Genomic DNA, 21,669 nt, shown 5'->3' with positions numbered 1-21,669 from the left:
GGCTCTTGCCCTTTTCTACCAGAAAATAGTTTTGTTAGTCTTCAAGGTGCTTCTGGGCTCTTGCCCTTTTCTACCAGAAAATATTTTTGTTAGTCTGTAAGGTGCTCCTGGGCTCTTGCCCTTTTCTACCAGAAAATATTTTTGTTAGTCTGTAAGGTGCTCCTGGGCTCTTGCCCTTTTCTACCAGAAAATATTTTTGTTAGTCTGTAAGGTGCTCCTGGGCTCTTGCCCTTTTCTACCAGAAAATAGTTTTGTTAGCCTGTAAGGTGCTCCTGGGCTCTTGCCCTTTTCTACCAGAAAATATTTTTGTTAGTCTTCAAGGTGCTCCTGGGCTCTTGCCCCTTTTCTACTACTGAGAAGCACCGGATTCCCACTCCAGAGCAGCGCCGCCCGCTCAACCGACGCCTGGCAACCGTCGCCACAGCTTGACCCCGCCCCTTCTCACGAGCGTTCGGCGTCGAATCCCCAGCAGCCAATGAGAGGGCGCGTTAGACGTAGTCCCTGCATGGGGACAGCATCGCGCCCGGCCGCACGTGACCGAGTTCCGCTTCTCGCCGCGGCCGCAACGGGCAGGAGGCGGCGGTTGCTCGGCTTCCCCCGGGCCGGCAGCCATGGGCCCGGCCGCGCTGCTGTCCTTGCCCGGCGTCCTGCTGGGCCTCTGCCTCGGGGACGGCCTGTGGCCTAGCCGGCCCGTCGTACTGCAGGCTGGCCCGGAAGTCAGGGCTTCGGGGGCCCGGCCTCTGTCCCTAGGGCTGCTGGAGGAGGAGGAGGCGGAGGACCTGGCCGCGCTGGGGTCGGAGTCCCTGAGGAACCTGCTCGAGCTGGAGCCGGAGTGCAGGCAGCTCCTGGCCGCCTTCGCCGACGGCAGCGTGGAGTTGACGGGCTGCTTGGTGCGGAGCGCCCGGCCCGTGAGGCTCTGCCAGAATTGCTACCCCTACTTCCGGGAGCTCAACGAGCGCCTGGAGAACATCACCCGGGCTGCAGGGGTGCGTCTGCGGGTTTGTCGGAGCAGATCAACAAGGGGGAGGGCGGAGACAGGGGGTTACCGCACTTGGTATTCCCAGCGATGTATTGAAGAGTTTGTAAAACGTTGTAAAAAAACATCGCTTTAAAAAGGGTTTTTGGATGCCACGGCTTATAAATGGTTGGAAGACGTCTTCACAGCTACAGGGGCCCAACAAAGTGTGAACAGTATTTTTTTATAACGTTTTCAAACTCTTAATACATCGCTGGGAATACATAGAAAGTGCAAACAGTATTTTTTATAACGTTTTCAAACTCTTAATACATCGCTGGGAATACGTAGAAAGTGCAAACAGTATTTTTTATAATTCACAGTGGGTAGCCGTGTTAGTCTGTCCGCAGTAGTAGAAAAGAGCAAGAGTCCAGTAGCACCTTCAAGACTAACAAAAATATTTTCTGGTAGGGTGTGAGCTTTCGTGAGCCACAGCTCAAGTATCTGAAGAAGTGAGCTGTGGCTCACGAAAGCTCATACCCTGCCAGAAAATATTTTTGTTAGTCTTTAAGGTGCTACTAGACTCTTAGTTGGAGCCCCGTGGCGCAGAGTGTTAAGCTGCAGTACTGCAGTCAAAAGCTCTGCTCACCTGAGTTCGATCCCAACGGAAGTTGGTTTCAGGTAGCCGGCTCAAGGTCGACTCAGCCTTCCATCCTTCCGAGGTCGGTGAAATGAGTACCCAGCTTGCTGGGGGTAAAGGGAAGATGACTGGGGAAGGCACTGGCAAACCACCCGGCAAACAAAGTCTGCCTTGGAAACGTCGGGATGTGACGTCACCCCATGGGTCAGGAATGACCCGGTGCTTGCACAGGGGACCTTTACCTTTTTACCTAGACTCTTAGTATTTTTTATAACATTTTCAAACTCTTCATACATCACTGGGAATACTTCGTTCCCTCGTTTTCGGATCCACAGTGTGTTCCGGGGTTATATCTTCTTATGTGTCAGAGCAAGAGAAGTCTGTTGGGCCTGATCTCAAAGGCACTGCCTGTTTAAAAGCCGGTTCCCAGAATGAAAAATCCCAGAAGCAGTAGTAATCACATTGTAAATGGGGAAGTACTTTGGGTGGCTCAGTATCTGCTCTGACTGCTGTGGGGTCAAACCAGAAAGCGAAAGGAGGGACTGGTGGAGGATCAGGATGCATGTTCTCTAGGGTCACCAACCTCCAGGTGGGGTTTGGAGATCTCCCAGAATTACAACTGTGTTTGTGTTTATTGTTGCTATGGCCATAGACCAGCACATGTATAAAATACATTCTTAAACCGACACTTGTATAAAATGCAATCAATAATCCACGCTAAAAAAATTACATAAACCACCATAAAAGTAAAAAATTATGTACATCCGCAACCAAACATGTACCTAGTTAAATATAAGAGACCTATACAGCAAACCTGAGTGTGCTGTAAATAAATTATGTAAACCTTCACTTCAGCATATGATTTTACTTTACATAAAAGGTTATTAACCGTCCTTCTTTCTTACTAAATCATTTCTTTTCTAAATGGCCAAATGACAAAATTTTGCCACAGCATACAACACATGAGCCTCCTTATCTTCCAACAGGTGTCTAATCTGAGCTAGCTCAGAATTACAACTGATCTCCAGACTACAGAGATCAGTTCCCCTGGAGAAAATGGTAGCCTTGGAGGGTGGAGTCTGTGGCATCACATTCCTGCTGAGCTCTGTCTCTTCTGTAGACTCCACCTTTCCCAGGCTCTGCCCCCAAGTCTCCAGGAATTCCCTAGCCCAGAGATGGCAACCCTAATTGTTGTCCTCTTAGAAGGTTTAAAGGGGCAGATGGGTTTAAGGCTGCTATGAGGGGGAGACCAGGTGACATACTGGAGACCCTGCTCATCTTGGGGCTGTGCAACTGGTCAGGTCGTGTGCATGGTTGTCACAGAATGGCTAGGTTGGGGTTTGAGTGGTGTGAGGGAACTCCCAGGGATAATTTTTGTGGGAGGGTCAGTAGTGGCAGCTCTGGGTAGGATTTCCGACTTGCACTTTACCTACGCCCTTGACATTAATTTTTGCCAGTGACATAGTGTACCATGATTCAGCCAAACGATATATCAAAAACGACAGAGTTGGCCAGCTACGTTGGGTTTCTCTGAGGAACTGATAATAGAGATTGTATACCAATGTTGGATTGTGATAAAGTTAGGCAAGTTGTGGCTTTTCAGATTTCTGTATTCACACAAATGCTGAGGTAGGCCTGCACAGCTGGCTGCTTACCAAGCTAAATGTAGCTCACCAGCCATGTATTCTCTGGGTGTTTACCATCTCTCTCTCTCTTTGTAGTTCCCATTCAGGTAGCAAAAATAGGCATAACTCACCTTGGAGCCTGGCTGCAGCAGTGGCAGTGTCTGGGAGGTGCTCCGAGCCCAGAGCAGCTCCTGGACTCCGTCATCGCTGCAGCTGGACCTGGAGCGTCTCCTGGTTTCTGCCACAGCTGGGCTTGGAGCAGCTCCTGGGCTCCGCTGCTGCCATGGCCAGGCCCACTGGTGGCTTCCAGCCCCACAGCTGCTGCTGGGTTCCAGGGCTCTGCTACTGCAATAGCAGCCACTGCCAGGCCCCTCTCTAGTTTACCAATGGTAAGTGCATTGTCTGTGCATGCACAGACAACACTTTATTTATTTTGAGGGAAATGTAAACCTCCCCAATAAATTTTAAAAACTTTTTAAATATTCTGCAAACCTAGGGGGTCCCCCAAGTTTGCAGAAAAATCTGTTTTGGGTAAGTTTGGCCCCAAACTGCAGATTTAGATATCTGCAGATGAGGGCCAGGCTTGGGTAATAGATTTATAGCTTGAGCCCCTAATGTGGCACCACAGGTGGCTGGGTGGGTTGTATTTACCTGGAGTGGTCACATGTTATGTAGGTCTGCACTAAGATTTGCTTTAAAGGGTCTGAATTCAGCAAGGGGCAAGAAGAATCTAATCCCCCGCTCAGCAATAAAGTTACTGGATGACCTTGAAACTGAAAACTCAGTTGTCTTTGGAAAGTGTTTGCAATCCTATTGACTGTTCTGTGTGCTGTATATGACTAGACCAATTGTTGCTTTGCATAAATAACTTGAAAGGAAACAAGATATTTTTTTGGGGGGGGGGAAGGAGAACTGGAAAATGAATCTGGGTCTGACTAATCCTATCACAGCGTTGATGTGAAGTACAGTCAACAGTTCATGGTTAAAAGTAGTTCATGAGGGATAAACATGGAAAATGCTGAATATTATTTTCTGAGCAGTCTGTAATTTTTGCTGTCAGCTGTCTTTCCAAAGGGGAGTTGGGGGTGCTTAAATCTAAAGTGGTGCAGAATGACTAGAGAACTACTCTTGAGTTACGAATGAAGCAGTGCAAGATGACAAAGATGACTGTAAGGCTGCATTTGGCAACCAGTGTGGTGCAGTGGTTAGTGTTAGATTAAAAGGTAAAGGTCCCCTGTGCAAGCACCGGGTCATTCCTGACCCATGGGGTAACGTCACATCCCGGCATTTCCTAGGCAGACTTTGTTTACGGGGTGGTTTGCCAGTGCCTTCCCCAGTCATCTTCCCTTTACCCCCAGCAAGCTGGGTACTCATTTCACCGACCTCGGAAGGATGGAAAGCTGAGTCAACCTTGAGCCGGCTACCTGAACCCGACTTCTGTCGGGATCAAACTCAGGTCGTGAGCAGAGCTCTTGACTGCAGTACTGCAGCTTAGATTAGGACTGGTGAAACCTGGGTTTGAATTCCTACTTGGCTAGGTGATCTTGGGCCAGTTTCTTTCTCTCATCCTGCCCTACCTTGCAGATTTATTGTGAGGGTGACGTGAAGGAGAGAACCACATATGGCATTCTGAGATCTGTGGAACGAGCAGTAGAATAAAAACGTGATGTATATATATATTATTTGGATAGATTACCTTATGGTGGGAAGGAAGCAAAATCCTTTGGTTTCTCTGAAATATGCGGGAGAACATGACCTCAAACGTGTGATCAAAGTTCTTCCATGTAGGAATTTTAAGTAGTCCTCTCACTCCTTGCTCAGCCTGGGCAGCGGAGTGGTTCTTGATTATTTTTCTCTTCTTGACCATGAATGTTGGTAAGGCATAAATTGTACCAAAGATAGCTGTGTCATTTCCCCTTCATCATGTATGGTCAGAAACCAAAGGGTTTAGTGGCTTAAATGCCATTATAGATAGGCTGTCCAGTGAGCATCATTGCGGAGTGCCATTCTTTCTGGTCAAAAGTAAAATGTTCTAGCCACTGTGCAACAATGGCTTGTAAATTGCACAAGCAATCTAAATTCTGTGCTAAGAATAATAAAATAAGTCCAAGGCTGACAACATTTATTCCACCATAAGGTTTTGTGAGTCTGAGCTCACTTCCTCATATACATGGAGTGTATGTTCGTAGCCGTTATTTCCCTCCCCCCCGTGCCAAGGAAAGTAGAATTCTGCAAACTGTATATATTGTGCAGATTTATCTAATGTTTCCTCTTTTGCGTATAGTTTATCTATAGTTTATTATAGTATACTATATCATGTAATTGATGGTATTTGTACTAGTGATAGGCAAGATCTTGAACTATACAGGACACTGAAACCTCACTTCCAACCACTTAAAAATCAACCACTTCTAGCTTCTGAAATTTCACCAGTGTTTGCTTATTCTATATTGTTACATCTATAGGGACCAGAAACATGCTTCTTTATTTTAAAGCAGTGGTTCCCAGCCTTTTTTTGACCAGGGACCACTAGGACTTTTTTGTTCGGTGCTGGGACCCCAAGGTTCAAAATAAAAATTCCGAGAATTTGAAAATAAACTTTAATCATAACTGTTAGTTAAACATTAAATTTAGAATAATATTTGAATATATATTTTTATAATAGAGAACTTTTAATTGTAAATCAGTGTGATTTTTGAGCTTGCATCCTTTTTACAAGCTCGGCAATTCTGGGGCTAATACTGTTGCTCAGAGCTACACGAATATCATCACTTGCTTCCAATCGATTTCTTGTCGTGTTCTTAATTATAAGCAAAGCAGAAAACCCTTGTTCGCATAAATAAGTTGTGGAGAAGAGCATAAGATATCGCAAGGTGAATCCTCGAACTGTAGGATATGAAATTGCTTTTTTACACCAGAACTCTTCAAGAGAAACTGATTCAAACGCATCCTTACAGTGCCTATCATTTTGGAATTCAATGAGCGCTCTTCCTGGATTTCTTCTGCAACCTCTTCAACAGCAATACCAAAAGGATTGCGAATCAGCTTTTGGGTATCTTTTGATTCTGTCTGGTTATATTCTGGGAAGTAACGGTGGAATTCATCGACCAGCATTTGCAGATGACTTCTGATGTTGTCTTGTATATTTGCGGTGATCATGTCGTCTTTACTATCATCAACCAGTGCTTTTAATGTCACAAACGCAAAATAATTGTTTTCGCCTACCCATAATTGAAGTTTGCAAATAAAGGCACGCAGTTTATCTTCAAACATAAAAATGTTTCCCACACCTGCTAAATTTATGTTTCCAGAACCTTGCAACTGCAAGTTTAGTTTATTCAAATGTGAGAAAATATCCATAAGATAAGCCAAATGCATCTGACTTTTTGAATCAGAAAACAGCTCTAGTAAATCTTTAATTTTCTTCTCGGCTAGAAACAGCTCAACCTCTTTTCTTAGTTCAAATAACCTTACCAGCATATTGCCTTTCGATAGCCAACGAACTTTGGTGTGGAAAAGAAGAGTCTCATGATCGGAGTCCATTTCAGTGCACAGTTTTTTAAAAAGGCTTGTATTTAAGGTGCTACTTTTAATAGCATTGACCACTTTTATGGCCATTTCCATGGTATTAACAAGGCTTTTAGGAAGAGTCTTAGAAGCTAACGCCTGACGATGTATGATACAATGAGTTGTTATTGCTGAAGGATTCTTCTGTTTTATTAATGTTGCTAGACCGGAGCGTGATCCTAATATGGCTGGAGCGCCATCTGTACAGAAGCCGGCGAGCTTTTCCCACATAATGCTATGTTTCTCAAAATACTCCGCTATTATATTCATGACGTCGATACCTTTTGACGTCGTTTCCAGTTTCCGCGAAATCAATAATTCCTCTTTAATAGTGTTGTCATCTAAAAAGCGGACAAATACGAGCAACTGACTGCAGTTAGAAACGTCTGTCGATTCATCACACTGCAAAGCAAAACATGGCGAATTTTTTATTTTTGAAACAAGTTGCTCCTTGATGTCATTTGACATAATTTCAATTCAAGCTTTTACCGTGTTGTTCGATAGAGGTATTTCTTGTACTTTCTTTTTGGCTTCCATCCCTAAAACCTCTTCGACAGCTATCATCAAACAAGGTTTGACGAGTGTTTCTCCTATTGTGTGTGGTTGTGTGAGGCTCGCTTGCACCCTCCCCCGGCCTCCCCACCCCCGCATGTTCCTTACTTGTCGCATGCCGCTCCCGTGAGTCACCACCGCACGCCACCGCTCTCTGCGCCCGCGAGCCGCTGCCATGCCGCCCGCATAAATATTAATTTATTATGGGTTTATAACTTTGTTTCGCGGACCCCTGGTTTAGTTCTCGTGGACCCCTGGGGGTCCACGTGTGAGATACTGTGTTGCTTTTCTTTTGGTTTTGCCTGTACAAGCGGCTAGGGTCTGGTACGAAGGCCAGGCTCTTGACATGAGTCAGGCCTCTGCCGGTATGTTCTCACTCCCAGTGATTCCCTCCCCCCGTATCCTTGACTGCTAACAAGCAACTGCTAACGAGCAAGCCCAAGACTGTGTTTCGATGTCTGCTTTGTCTTCCTGCTCAAGACTCTGTTATCAATCCCTTTCCCAGGCCTCTGGGCTGTGCACCTGTGATGTAGATATGTTTATAACTATGCAATGTTTTCTAAGTAGTCACTAGCAGCTTTGCCTTTGCGAGGGCCTGGCTGAACCTGTTGCTTCTACAATAAAGTTTACCGTCTCCCACCACTTCAATCGCACAGTCAGTATCCCGGTGGGGGGATAATTCATTGCACTCCCGGACATCAAACACGTCAGCAAACTGGGCATACTCTTTGGGGAGTTGGGGCGAATGAGTCTTGATCAATGGCAATCCCGTCAAAGCGACAGCCTGGTCTCTGAGTGCCCTCTCCCGCCTGTGTTGGTTACAAAGGGCGCGCGGGAAAGTGAGAGTTCGTTCTCTCTAATCTATAATGATTCAGTAGCCAGTTCATCCCCAACACGACAGGGGCCTTTATGGGGGCAATAGTAAAATAGAGTTGTTGTGCTGGCGTAGGTCAAGGGCTGGGCGGTGCCCGCAGTCCTCAGACGTGCGGGGGGGTATCTAGCCCCTTTTGGAGCAGGCAACAAAGATTCTGCTATCTCCCAAGGTCAGTATTCAGAGGCGTCGTCAAAACAGGCAGGAGTCAACGGCCGGAAATATCAATCATAGCAGTAGCAAGAAGGCAGGGAAATTGCACGGTTGCTTCCGCAAAGTGAAAGCGTGCCTGCACTGCCTTTATCAGTCAGTGCACTTCCAAGCTAGGCTTCATCCTGCAACGACTCAGCACCAGTTCTCTGTCTGCTTAGGCTTTCCAGGCGAGCACTCCTTCGCCTACCCTGCAAAACTATACGCTGGCGAGTCCTGATATGCCTATCAGGTTCAGGTGAGCTTGGAGAGCTGCCATTCTCAGCTTCCACTGCAGGAGTTGGGGGACAAGTAGCTTCTGTCCGCCTTTGTTCCATCTCTCTGCCTAGCTGTGGTTCCTGCTGAGTTGTTTCAGGCTCCTGTACTACTGACTGCAATGGAGGTACTGAAGGCTCAGAGGCAACCTGTTCCTCCACTTCAGCTTCAGAGTCCTCCGGGTCCTCAGCTCCGAAGGCAGAGCCCATAACAGTTGTTCCCAATGTTCTCCCATGCCCAGTACTACCCTGGCCGTACGATGAGTGACTGGTCCACCCTTAAAGTCACTCCCATCCATCTGGGAAAACTGTACGGGCTCTGGTAACTTAACTCGTTTAACTCGTAGCTCCCGGGCGGTCTCCTCACTTATTAAAGTACGAGCACAGCCAGAGTCAACTAGAGCCGCCACTTGTAATAGAGGTCCCCCTCTGGGCAACGTAAGGGCAACCTTCACGTATACATTGTCCTCCTGGTCGCTTACCATGATCGGAGCTCCCTGCTCGAGGTCCAGAGCGGTCTGTTGAGGAGCCCCCTTTACAGCAGACCGATGGCGTTTTTTGCCGGCGGGACCCAATCCTCCCCGTCACTAGAGGAGGGAGAGTCGGCATTTGTAACCCGCGGCTCCGATGAGCCCATAGTTTCGTTTGTATTCCGTGGCCCCGATGGGCCAGTAGCTTTCGACGGTCCCTGGTCAGGCTGCACCTGCAGAGCCGAGGAGGTACTCCGTCTCCCTGGTACGCTGCTTCGGCGACGAGATTGTCCCTCGGAGCTTGCTTTTTCCGGTTCTCCTGCCGTTGGCTGAGACGGTCCCGGCTTCCCGGCATGGGATGGGCATTGAGAGGCGAAGTGTCCCATACCACCGCAAACGAGACAGGCCCCACTCTCAAAACGCTTGCGGCGTTCCGCTACCGACTGCCCCCCCTGAAGGGAGGCGAGAGTCCTTCGGGGCGCCAGGCCTGTCTCCAAGGGGTTTAGCCTCTTGCTCCGGCTGAAGAGCCTCACACCACAGACCCCTGGTTGGGAACCAGTGTTTTAAAGGATGGTAAGATTTTAGGAAGCAGAATTTTGCACCCAGTTCTTCATCCAGCATTATTGTTTTTCTTAACGTCCCAGGATGGGAAACAACAATGTGATAATAACAATATGATCAGGTGAGGCAAGTTATAAAACAGGATACTGGATATGGAGTGCCAAAAAGATCTAGAGAAGGCACCGACTTTTCTATCAGCAGAACAGTCCAGATATGTAGCCTCTCCTGCCGCCTACCTCTCCCAATTAGAGATCTTCAGATACAGGAAAGCATTCACCCTTACTAGATGCCAAGCTCTTCCCTCGGCGGTTTTGGATGGGAGATGTAGAAAGGTTCCCTTGGAGGATAGAGTATGTCCCTGTGCTTTAAAGGAAATTGAAACAACGGAGCATGTTCTACTGCGCTGTCCACTATACCAAGAGTTTTGTTCTAAGTTTATCTCCATCAGTCTTAGTTGGCATCCCAGCCATTCAGGTCTGGAGTATACTAAAATGTTGCTTATAGATGAAAATCCACAGGTTACAGTAGGAACGGCAAAGTTTTGTTCAGTGGCCTGTAGAATCCGTCGGACGCTGCTGAGAACATCTGTATGCCAATAATTTTAATGGGTAGTATATATAGTTTGCAAATTGTGCAACTTTTTTACTATCTGTATAAACCTGTGGGTAGAGTGTAATACTAAGGGTTTTAGTGGTAAATTGTGAAGAGCTGTGTTGGTCTATGACTGTTTTTAATAAAGTTTGATTGATTGAATGTGATAATAACAAATGCAACAATAGTAACTCTTCAGGTAGAACCTTCCATCAAGCTTACATCTGGAAACAAGTGACTTTTATAGCTTCCCTATTCTTTTGTACCTGTTTTCTTATTCACAAGATATGCAAGCTCCTGATTTTGGGACAGTTACACACCTCCTAATTTTGAATGGAAGATTTACTTTTTCTAGTACTTAGTAGAGAATTTTTTATATATGAGTAGCTTAAGGTGTGTCTGTGACTTCCATTATCCCTTTGTTTCAGATTGTCCCCAGTCCCAGTACTGATCTTCATGAAATGGTTGTACATATGTGTCTCTTCTTCTTGGAACTGTGGACTTCGTTTTTTTCATTTTCTCCTACAGAAATGCTGCATTGGCATAAGTGGTGAACAGCGTAGTGAGATGTTGTGCCAGAAAGGCAGGGATGGACATGGACTCAGAACAAAATTATGGTGTCAGCACGATTGTGCACCATCAAAACACATGCAGCCCCCTTAAAAAATAAAACTGTTAGCAGATATTAGAAAGGTGACAAACAGAAGTATTAGTACAAAATCAGCTTTAAAATGGAGCAGGCATAATAATGGCTAGGAAGAGGGAAACCCTGAGATATTTGTCCAAATCAATTGTATATTGTGAGAAGGAGAGTTGAGTAAATGGACTGTTAAGCAGGAACAGTTGGAGAGAAGAATGGTGGAATTGCTTGGAGTGACTGACTGCAACAGTAACTGGTGTGAACAGTTCCTTAGACTGAGGTCCATAAACCACCAAGTGATCTTCAAGTGGATGTAATGGGTCAAAATTAACAGGATATTAGTATAAGCCAAGCACTTCAGCATTGCTGTGTTTTATTTTTAAAATTGGGCAGTAAACCAAGTTAACATTTTCACATCCTCTTGTTCTCCTCTTGAAACATTTTTGAGAATGGGGAATGTAGCTCCATGGCAGAGCTCAGGCACTGAATGCAGAAGGTTCTGGCATCTTCCAGATAAAAGGTTATGAAATGGGCAGGTTTTGCAAAGACCATTGTCTGTGAACTGTTGCCATTGGGTATAGACAACACTTCACTAGATCAACCAGTGGTCTGACACGCTGTGAGGTAGCTTTTATATGAGAACGCGCTAAGAGGTAAGCAGGGCAGTTTGCAATATACCAAATAACATTTTAGCCTCTTTGTTTTGCTATGACGTTTATTTCATCAGTTAAGGGTTTCTTCTCATTTACAACATGTAGCTTGGATTGTTTGCTTAGAATCTTCTTCAGCTATTCCCACCACAGACACCTTGCTATTGGTATTTAGTCCTGTTTCCCTGTAGCATACAGCGTCCTGAATTTTTTATCTTAGGGGGAGCATTGCTAGAAAACCCTTTTGGCTGGGGTTTGAACTTGTAGGATTTTCGAGCTCTGTGTAGCCTTTATTTCTCAAGTGGCTTTCTGTCCTGTGCAGTTCTCAGAAGTAGGAGAACCTGTTGCCAAGTGGCCATTTTTCTTCTGCTGGGTAAAATAAACGAAGTGTGATAGGTAATCTGTGCTTTACACCTGTGTGCTGGAACTGCTAAAGAAATGGTAAAACCTGGATAACGATGAATGTATAAAAGTGTCTTTTTCCTGTCTTTCTCACCATCCTTTTCAGAACACTTCTGACAGCAGCAAATGTGCCAAAAGTCTCTTGATGTCTGATAGGCTACAGATTGTTGTGCTCCTGTCCAAGTTTTTTAATGACACTTGGGAGAAAGCAAACTGTGCAAGTATGTGGTGACTTTCTTAATATTGGCATTGTGCACATTTATGTGATAGCTTATTTTCAAATGATGTACACAGGCTGTAAATTGAAGGATCCTTAATAATGTTTCCACATTGGTATTATCTTGTACAGGGGAATTGGTGCACTTTTTAAAGCTAAAAATGTTAGAAAATAACAGTGGTCAACAGCTTATGCCTTAGTGTTCTCAAGATCCAATTATGCTTTTGTTATATCTCATTCCCTCATTTTTTTAATGATTTGAAATGCTAAAACTTAGCTGCTTGATTTGTTCTTCTGAAATTGTTTCTCCTGTTCAGTCATTTCATTTTTCCATTGTGGCTTAGAGCTTATGTGGAAAATATACTTCAACCACAGTTTGATGCCTTGAATCGTAACTTGAATAACCTACAGTTTACTGAGATATCTGAATACAACCTCAGTTCAGGCATAACATGAAACCAAGGTAATTAAAATAACTGTGGTTAGTGGGATTGTCTGAATGTGAGCCATTTCCCTAACATTTGTACTTCGTACCATTTCACTAACTTATTTGTCAAACCAGGATCTGAAACCACAATTTTAAGCTGGTTTATTAATCCAGTCTTAACTTTAGTTTCACATGATGCATGATCACAGACATCCCGAGTGAGTACTGGCTCATTGCTCAGCATCACCTTTCCACAGTCAGATCCTTCCAGGGACAGCTAGCCTGACTGAGGTCAGTGAAAACAGGGTTTATTGAGGCTGACTAAGATTTAAGTGATCATTTGTGAGCCTTGTCTTGGTTTCACAGACTTTTTTTTTCAAGTCACAGCTGACTTACGGTGACCCCTGGTGGGGTTTTCAAGGCAAGAGACATTCAGATGTGGTTTGCCTTTGCCCGCCTCCACATCACACCTCAGGTATTCCTTGGAGGTCTCCCATCCAAATACTTGCCAGGGTTGAGGCCTGAGGTCACCTAGCGAGTTATCATCACAGAGTGGGGATTCAAACCTGGGTTTCCCAAATCGTAATCTGACACTTTTAATCACTACACCATGCTGGCTCTCTTCAAATAAACCATGGTTTTGTGTAATGTCTGAACTGAGCCTTTATCTCTTCCAGTGCAGGAGAACTGTGTGCAGTCAGTGTGCTGGCTATGATTTAATGGTTAATAAAGCAGGAGAGGATTTTAAAAAAATCTTTCCCCTAGTGCTGTTTTCTCACTGAAAATCTACCTTGTCAAGCACAGCAGAGATGGCTGCAAGGACCTCACCTTGAGGTACAAGTCTGGAACCTCGCGAAGATAGCTCAGTACAGAGGTCCCAAATGATGCAGCTGTGTACCTTATTACCGGTATCCTGTTAATCTCATTTTCTTAATGTTACTATTGTATGTCATTAACCCCCAACCCCTGAGATTCTAGTCCATGTGGCTGCAAAGCTATGTTTGAAACTGGCAAATGATTTCTCCAGTATATTTAATCAGAATTTATCAAATTTTACACATTCTGGGGCTCAGTTTCAAAATGGCTCTGGCAACATGCCTCTGCTCAGTCTTCAACCATTTCATTTTCTGTGCTCTGTCAGACCAAATTGCTGTGGAGTACTGCTGATACAGCTACACAGCCTTATTTGACTTGAAAACTGTCTCATAGGTCACCTCAAGTACATTGAGGAGAGGGATATGGATGTTTATAGAACATAAAGGGCTTTAAATTATTCCCATTTCCCTAAAAGTACAATATTTGTTTATTGCTCTTTAAACATCCAAGACTTCATCTAAGTCTTGGAGATTGTGTGTTTGACTGTGAGGAATCTACAAATGAAACAGAGGTTTCCTAAAGCCTGCAAGATAAGAATAGTAACACCAAAAAAAGAAAGAAAGAAAGAAAAATATTTCTGTGGAGATTCCTTACTGGATACCTGGAGGGTGGTGTCCTCAAGGAATATCTTAAACGTCTGTAAGACAGCAGGCAAAACTGGTTTCTCCCTCCCCCATTTGGAGGTTTGTGTATATTTGGCCTCAGTTCTTAAAAATGTAGTGTACATTTTGAACTCGTCGTCCTCCCTTTTTTGATCTACCTTTTTGCATCAAGTTTCTACGTTAGATCAGGTGAAGCACCACTTGTGTTGCCTGCAAGCTCAAGGGTAGCTCCAAGCCACTTCACAGTGAACTCAATTTCTTCTTTCATAGCGTGAAGGCCAGTTAATTCAGGTACAAATTGTATAACCTCAAATGACACAAGGACTGCCAGCGAATTACAGCAGTATCAAGACCTTACTCGAAGAAAAGCAACATGGGCAAGATTTTAAAAGTGGGGCAACAGTGCTTGGCCTGAAGGTGCCTTCTGGAAGGAGGGCAATGGTGGATAGAGTGACATGCCTATCATCTTTCTCTTTCACAGATTGTTTAAAGAACAACAGTGAAGGCTTATCCAATAGTACCGTGAAATTCCTGGCCTTATTCAATGCATCGCTGACATGCTTTGAACACAACCTCCAGGTACTTCATCCTGTTGACAGAAGGGTACAGTCAAGCTCTCTAATGGTGTAGTGAAAACGTCTTTATTTTTTCAGAGCAAGATGCGGCAAATACAATTCTCAAACTCTTATGCAGTTTAAGCAGGTAGAACAATTATCTATAAAACGCAGGTGTTCACCACTGAGAGAACAAAATGCATTCTAATTAATGTTCACCTCCATTTCATATGCAATTATGGTGCTGTTTTGGTCTCACAATAGTTGGTAATTATATAGGAAGAGTCGTGTAATCTCTGCATATAGTAAATCACTTTCCTTCCTTATTCTGGGCCTTGTCACCTTCTGATTTAGCTACATGGGTCTTCTGGTATTTTGTTACAGCATGGATGTAGCCATAAGGGCTTAGTTATTTGAATACGTTTTAAACAGTTGGTTTTTAATATGTCAGAATAGGAGACATTAAAGTCTAATATAGTATCTCCTCTTGTATTGTGAAGATTCGACTTTTTTCTTCTGAAAAAGTAGCCCTGTACAAAAGGTTGATTGCGCATTTGACTTTGGTCTGTTAGGACTACAGTTGCTTTAACTCTAAATTTGATTTAAATGAATGATTTACTTGGGTGCCATGGAGCTTACTGACCAGAAGGGTGATGCTCAAGTTAAGGCCGCAAGCCTCAGCGTTTTCGCTGGCTTTCTTCTTGGCTGCTGTGAAATCCCAGCTCACTTGTGGGTTTGCCAAGCGCTTTTCCTCATACAACTTTAGCAAGTGACTAGCAACATGGGAATAATATTGACCTGTTTGTTTAGGGTTAGTTAGAGTGAACAAGGCACTGTTGATAAAACTAGGGTGGGGGGAAACCCTGCAAGAGAGAAGGATGGACCGCTGACCATGGCCACAATCCAAACAACTGTTTTTTGTTTATTATTTTAAAACATTTTAATGCCCCCTTTCTACCCGATCAGGGTCTAAATGGTGGTGAATAAAAAATAAAACATCTGGGCAATTAAAATATATATAAAATTATAAAACAATTCAATTAAAACCACATAAAGAAGCAACACCAGAAGGAAGGCCAGTAACCGTTATTGCGGGGTACGCCAGATGAAGCATAAAGACAGGCTAAAGAAGAGCTTGAACATGGAATATCCCCATGGGATATTAAAGAAACACCTTTGTTTTTTTGAATTCCTCATCAAGTCACTTTTAATGTGTTTAGCCATAGGATATTAGGACAACACCTCCCCATCTGGTAATGTTGGGAGGGAAATTAACAAATTCATTTTACAATGAAATGCTAGATGAAATAATTGCCTATACAATTGTCAACTGCCTTGTCAGTACTCCTGCCCGGATTTTTGGAGCCTCTTCTCTAAAAATAATCATTCTGTACATGGTGTATATATTTCCAGAAGATAGTAGAGTGCAGGTAACATCAGTGGTAAACCAGCCAAGGGCGATAAGGCCAAAATAGCATACAGTGGGCACTACAATGCAATATATTTTTTGATCTGGCCAGTACCTTAAATGAAGTACCTCGATGGGCCAGCGATCCTCACAAAGTGAGACTTACCTGCTTCCCTATTAAGCTGCAGCCCCCTGAGACCACTGAAATTCTGTTCTTGGGGGTCACTGGACCCCCTAGGAACAGCATTATGGGCAAGGTGAGGATTGACAGTGGGAGGGGGGAATCAACAGAAATGGCTGTTCTCTCTTCAGGACATTGAAGTGTGCTTAAGATTTCAGGACTGTGTGGCGGGATGTGTGCCACTGTCTTCCATAGGTACAAAACATAAATTGAAACTCCAACTCTATAAAAGCCCACCTGATGTGGGGAAAATGTACATTCTCATACATATTCTGTTACGATCCACTTTAAGCAACCTGTACCATCTGGGGAAGTCTGTAGTTTTATCAGCTCCATATAATAAATTCTAGCATCCTCTCTAAAGCTTACAAATGTAAAATTTTCGACCCTCACAAAACTAACTCCTCCAAAGACAGTGAACATATCCCCATCCTACTTTTTAAAGTTGTTCTAAAAATTATCTTAGGCAGATGTTGCTTTTGTCATCCTATAAACTGTCTTGCAGAACAGACCAATATATGCATCTCTGCAGCAATAGGTAGAAGTACAGCCACTGCTCTAAGAAGTGCTGGCAGGTGGTTAAGATAATAAACTTCTTAAAAATTTATCCTGGATAGTCTCCAGCTCAGCATAATTCTTCACACTCCGGATCTCAGAACCATCTAATCTTGGATTCATATTGCAAAGTGCTTTGGAATTTTTGATCACTTTCCAAAATGTTTTGACGTTCACCATGGTGGATGGGGGATGGTTGTGGAAGAATCATAAAGGCAAGGCCCCTCGGGAGTTGTGAATTCCTTGCATAGTATTTTGGATCCTTTGTCCAACATGATTTGAAGAATGAGTATAAGGCCCTCTTGTATTGAAATCAAACTCAAAACTCAAGGTGACTAATGGAAGTCAATTGCACCCTCAATGTAACTAAAACTATAAATGCATGCCTATTTCATCTGATAGACAGCCTTCCATGTTAAACTCTTTGAAAATACACCCTATTATTTTTGTGTGAAAATGACTACCCAGTAAATGTGCTTAACCCATGCTGTCCTTGTTATGCTAAATATGTATTGTTAATGTGGGTTACCTTTCAAAATTTTGTGTGTGTATAAATGACCCAGCAGCCTCTCTGTGTCTACAAACATGTCCCCAATAATGGAAAAACAGAGATAATTTTCAGTGCATGCACGTCTTTTTTTTCTTTTTCCCTTTGTTGATCAAAGTATCAAATGTTAAAATGTGCTGTTGTGATGGTTTCTGTTACACCAAAACAAACCACCTATTGTTGATGTACAGTCATTAGCGCGAATGTTTTGCATTTATGCTGGAATAGTCAATAGCTATTGAATAATAAAGTGTTGTCAGCAGGAGGTAAATGAAAAGAATAGCGCAAGTTGGGGAGGAAATAGATCTATTGGCAGCTTGAAAATGTACAAATGAAGTTCACCCAAAGACCTACAATAAGCCTCTCCAGGAAGGTTCTATTCAGCGCATTCTTGAATATGATATATATCTCTTGCATACCATCCTTGACTTTTCTGCCTAGCTTCCTTTTTGCTCATCTGCTTCCCTAATTTAAGATGATGGCAAGGCACTTCCATTAGCAATGCAGCAAAGGTGTTTTCTGCACTTGCATGTAATATATAGTACTTTAACATCCTCCCCCCCTTACCATTACTTCCATTCCGTTGTTCATTTTAGAGTGAGGGAGGTAATATTGACTTTTTGTTTTGCAGTGTACCAGGATTCTGACTAGAGGTTATAAAAACATAAACTATCCCATTTGCAAAATGGCTGCTATATAAATGGCACTGTTTTCGTGGTTTAGTTTGGTTACACTCACCCTTTCATTTCCTTTGACTTCATTTATGTAATATCTGTAACCAGGTAGGTTGAGATAATGTGGCTGAATAGTGTGAACTCAGCTGGACCATTTTCCATCATTGCTTTCACAGATCCTTGCCTTTGACAGCTGCCTATAGGCTCTGAATGGGATATGCAGGTTTGCTGAATTAGGGCTTTTAAGGAACCTTGTGGGAAACAAAAGCTATGATTGATTGTCTTTTCTGCTTCTATTATTAGATATAATGGAGGACAAGTGGTTCTTTTTTTGAATTGAATTCACTGAGATACTTCTGTCTGAAACATCAGTTATTTGATGTAGTAATTTACCAAGTAGATTCTGTCCACACGATTTGTAATTTCCCTGTGGATCTTTCCCAAATAGTTGTCTGCTTATTTGTTTTTGCTCTCTTCTTTCCCCACGTTGTTTTGTTGTTGTTGTTGTTCTGTTCCCTCCCTTTTTTTTTTGCCTGTCTTTATTACCCTGTATTATACTTGCTGCTGCCTGGCTGCGGAAAAAACAAGTCAGGTCAGGGAAACCCTGACTTGACTTGTTTTTTCCGCAGCCAGCCAGCAGCAAGTAAACCCTGACTTGACTCCTTTAAAAACGTTTTGTATAGTTTGATTATTAAACCTACATTGATTCAATTCATCCCACACATACCATTCCAGAGAAAATACCTTGAGGAAGAATTAGAGATCTGTGGCTATTTTAATTGTTTTTTAAAAACCTCACATGGCAGTGCATTTTCACCAACATCCATATCACATGAAAATGAGCTGATCCACAAATTAGGTTGCCTGTGTAAAGCAGTTTGGGCAGTTTACATATATGCTGTTTTATTGGTCTGGATTGTGTATCAGAATCAAGTTTACTTTGAAATCATATCTTGTTTAAAATGTAATTTCTGGTTCTAACTGTAGGAACAGGAAGACAGTCTTCTAGTAAGTAACTACACACAAGTATGCAAAAACTGCAGTGTGACGTATAAAAACCTAAATGATCTGTACAAGAGGATGCAAGAGAGCAGGCAGAAACATGATGCTGAAGAACAATCTCATTTGTGCATTGATGTGGAAGATGCAGTAAGTATTCCTTTTGTGCTGTATCAGCACCCACCTATCTTACTTGCTGATTTTCAATTTTCAGAATTTTAATGCTCTGCCTTTCAGACATACTCAAGGTGTATTACATTATTGTTTAAAAAAAGTTGCATGAAAATAGCAATCAAATACAGAGTGCTGTTTATTTATTTAAAACATTTATTAGCTGCCTTTCTCCCTTGTGGAACTCAAAGCGGCTTACAGGATAAATAAAGCAAAAACTATAAAAAACATATAAAAGACCACAATTTAAAATCTCCAATTAGGACAGCCACTAAATAAAAACTAAATTAGTCAAATGCAGTCCTAAAGAAAATGGTTTTCAACTGTCTTCTGAAGATCGAAAAGTGAGAGGGCCAGGTGCACCTCCCTGGGGAGGTTGTTCCATAATTTTGGGGCTGCCACCAATAAGGCCCTCTCTCGTGTGCCCACCAGACAAACTTCTTGGATTGGTAGGGCAATTAGGAGGGCTTCTCCTTGGGATCTGCTGGATCCTGATATGGTTATTACAGAAGAGGGACTATAGCTCAGTAGTTCCTCACCTGCTTTGCTTTTAGAAGGTCCCGGGTTCAATACTTGGTATTTACAGTTGAAACTACTTTGGGTAGCAAGAATGGAAAAGTCATCTGTGTGAGACCTTTGAAAGCCACACTCAGAGGAGACAGCGTTTGGGTTCAGGGCCACCTTGATCTGGCTTTGCATAAAACAACTTCTTCAAATCAGAATAAAACCATAACTGGTAAAGCAGCAGAACGACAGCCTTGCGTCTGTTGGTGTTTGCACCTGGCCCTGGCCTGGCAAATAACTAAAAAAATAACAACCCTGGATTTTCTCCTTTTTAGATGAACATTACACGGAGGCTTTGGAGCAGGACTTTCAATTGCTCTGTCCCCTTCAGTGACACGGTGTCAGTGGTTGCTGTTTCTTCATTCATTCTCTTTTTGCCTGTCATTTTTTACCTGAGTAGCTTCCTTCACTCGAAGCAAAAAAAGCGCATCCTGATTCTCCGTAAGTAACATTTTCCAGAAATTTCTGCTTTCTGTTAAAATCACTGGTAGATGGACACTAACTATCAAATGCACAACCGCTAGCTGTGCTGCTTGGGAGTCTGGGCTGCAAACAGCACAGCTAGATTTTTAAGCTCTGCAGGCCAGAAGTGAAGAGAGTTGTGGGATTCTGATCAGCAGCTGATATACTTTTTTTTAAAGGGTCATATTTTCAGTTGAGCTTGTTGAAGGTCTAGCAACGTTGGTTCTGCCCACTAACAGCAAGCTATGACCTAGGCCAAGGGCTCTTTCAGCTCCTCTCCCTCGGGGTGAATGGTAGCAGGAACTTTGCCAGAGCCTCCTTTCGGTGGCTTGGTTGTACATTGCCATATCCCACTATTTTGGCCTAGCGCACAGAAGTAAAGTGTGTAGTAGGGGAAGAGCCACGCTAAAGCTTCTTTTGCTCTTTGCACTGCAGCAGAGGGGATTAAAGAGCCCTTTGTGTTTGTCTCAGCTTGAAAGAGAATGGCCGAGGTGCATAATAATGTGGGGAGGTGGGTGGGAGGGTGGGAAGCGATTTTGAGACCTGAAGATATAGTGGGACCAGATGGACAATCTTTAGTATTCCCCCCTCCCTCCAGCATTTAATTGCCTTTCCCTATAGAATGATCATTCAGTGCTTGTTTGGCTCAGAACTCTGCCTATAGTCAAGAAATGGTACAGCAGGAAAAGCTGGATCGTGTGACTGCGCTGCAGGTATCGGTTGGCTCTGAGTTCATAACCCGCCTTTCCTCTGATGCTTCTTGCGTGTAGAAATAGCCCTGTTACCAGAGCTGTTGCGTGGGTGACCTGTGCCCAAATGGCCAAAGTGAAAGCCTTTTGTGGGATTTAAAAGAAACAACAACTCTTGTGTTTCTCTTTCTAGCCAAGCGGATCCAATCAACTGCCAGTCTTGTGAACATCCAAGAAAAATGCCACTGAACCTGCAGAATGCAAACCAGAGCAGAGTGTATACTTGATTGTTCTAAAGGAGACGATTATGATTTAGCCCTGTCCCTCAGTGTCTTGTAACCCACTAAAATGCCCTGTGACTCTCCAACAGTTACATGCACTGATAAGGCAAAGGTTTTCCACTGAAGACACAACATGGCTTCCAAAGTGGAAGAAAGTGGAGACTCCCCCATTCCCCAATCCATACATTTGCTTTTGAATCACTTGGTTTCTGAGGGGTAGTCATTCATATTGACTTGTTTTCTGTACACATTCCTAACCTTCACACGTCTTCAGTTGTGTTGATAAGCCTAGTTTTAATTTCTATGTGTGAACCTTAAAAGTTCATGGTGTTTATTTTGATTTAGTAGTGTTCTTATCCCGTCCCCCCAGATTCTGTCAGGAGTACTGCCTTAACTTCTAATAATTATCCGAAATTTTAGGTTATAAATCTTAGTTCTCTAACGAATCTAAACCGCTTAGTTTATTGATACAGG

At 43.3% G+C, this 21,669-nt stretch overlaps 1 protein-coding gene across 1 annotated transcript; it reads left to right on the top strand.

The window, feature by feature from the left end:
* Window positions 1-611: 611 nt before the first annotated feature.
* Window positions 612-21,225, top strand: OSTM1 (osteoclastogenesis associated transmembrane protein 1). The gene is made up of 6 exons (XM_056856727.1): window positions 612-986; window positions 12,095-12,209; window positions 14,592-14,689; window positions 19,017-19,178; window positions 20,039-20,204; window positions 21,108-21,225. Exons 1-6 carry the CDS (start codon window positions 612-614, stop codon window positions 21,161-21,163), a joined length of 972 nt encoding a protein of 323 aa, XP_056712705.1. The 3' UTR covers window positions 21,164-21,225.
* Window positions 21,226-21,669: the final 444 nt, after the last annotated feature.

Source organism: Euleptes europaea, chromosome 10 (assembly GCF_029931775.1).
Source record: "Euleptes europaea isolate rEulEur1 chromosome 10, rEulEur1.hap1, whole genome shotgun sequence".
In the NCBI taxonomy this organism is placed as follows: domain Eukaryota; kingdom Metazoa; phylum Chordata; class Lepidosauria; order Squamata; family Sphaerodactylidae; genus Euleptes; species Euleptes europaea.
The sequence above is the reverse complement of the archived record's forward strand: the minus strand, read 5'-3'. Positions and strand labels throughout refer to the sequence as shown.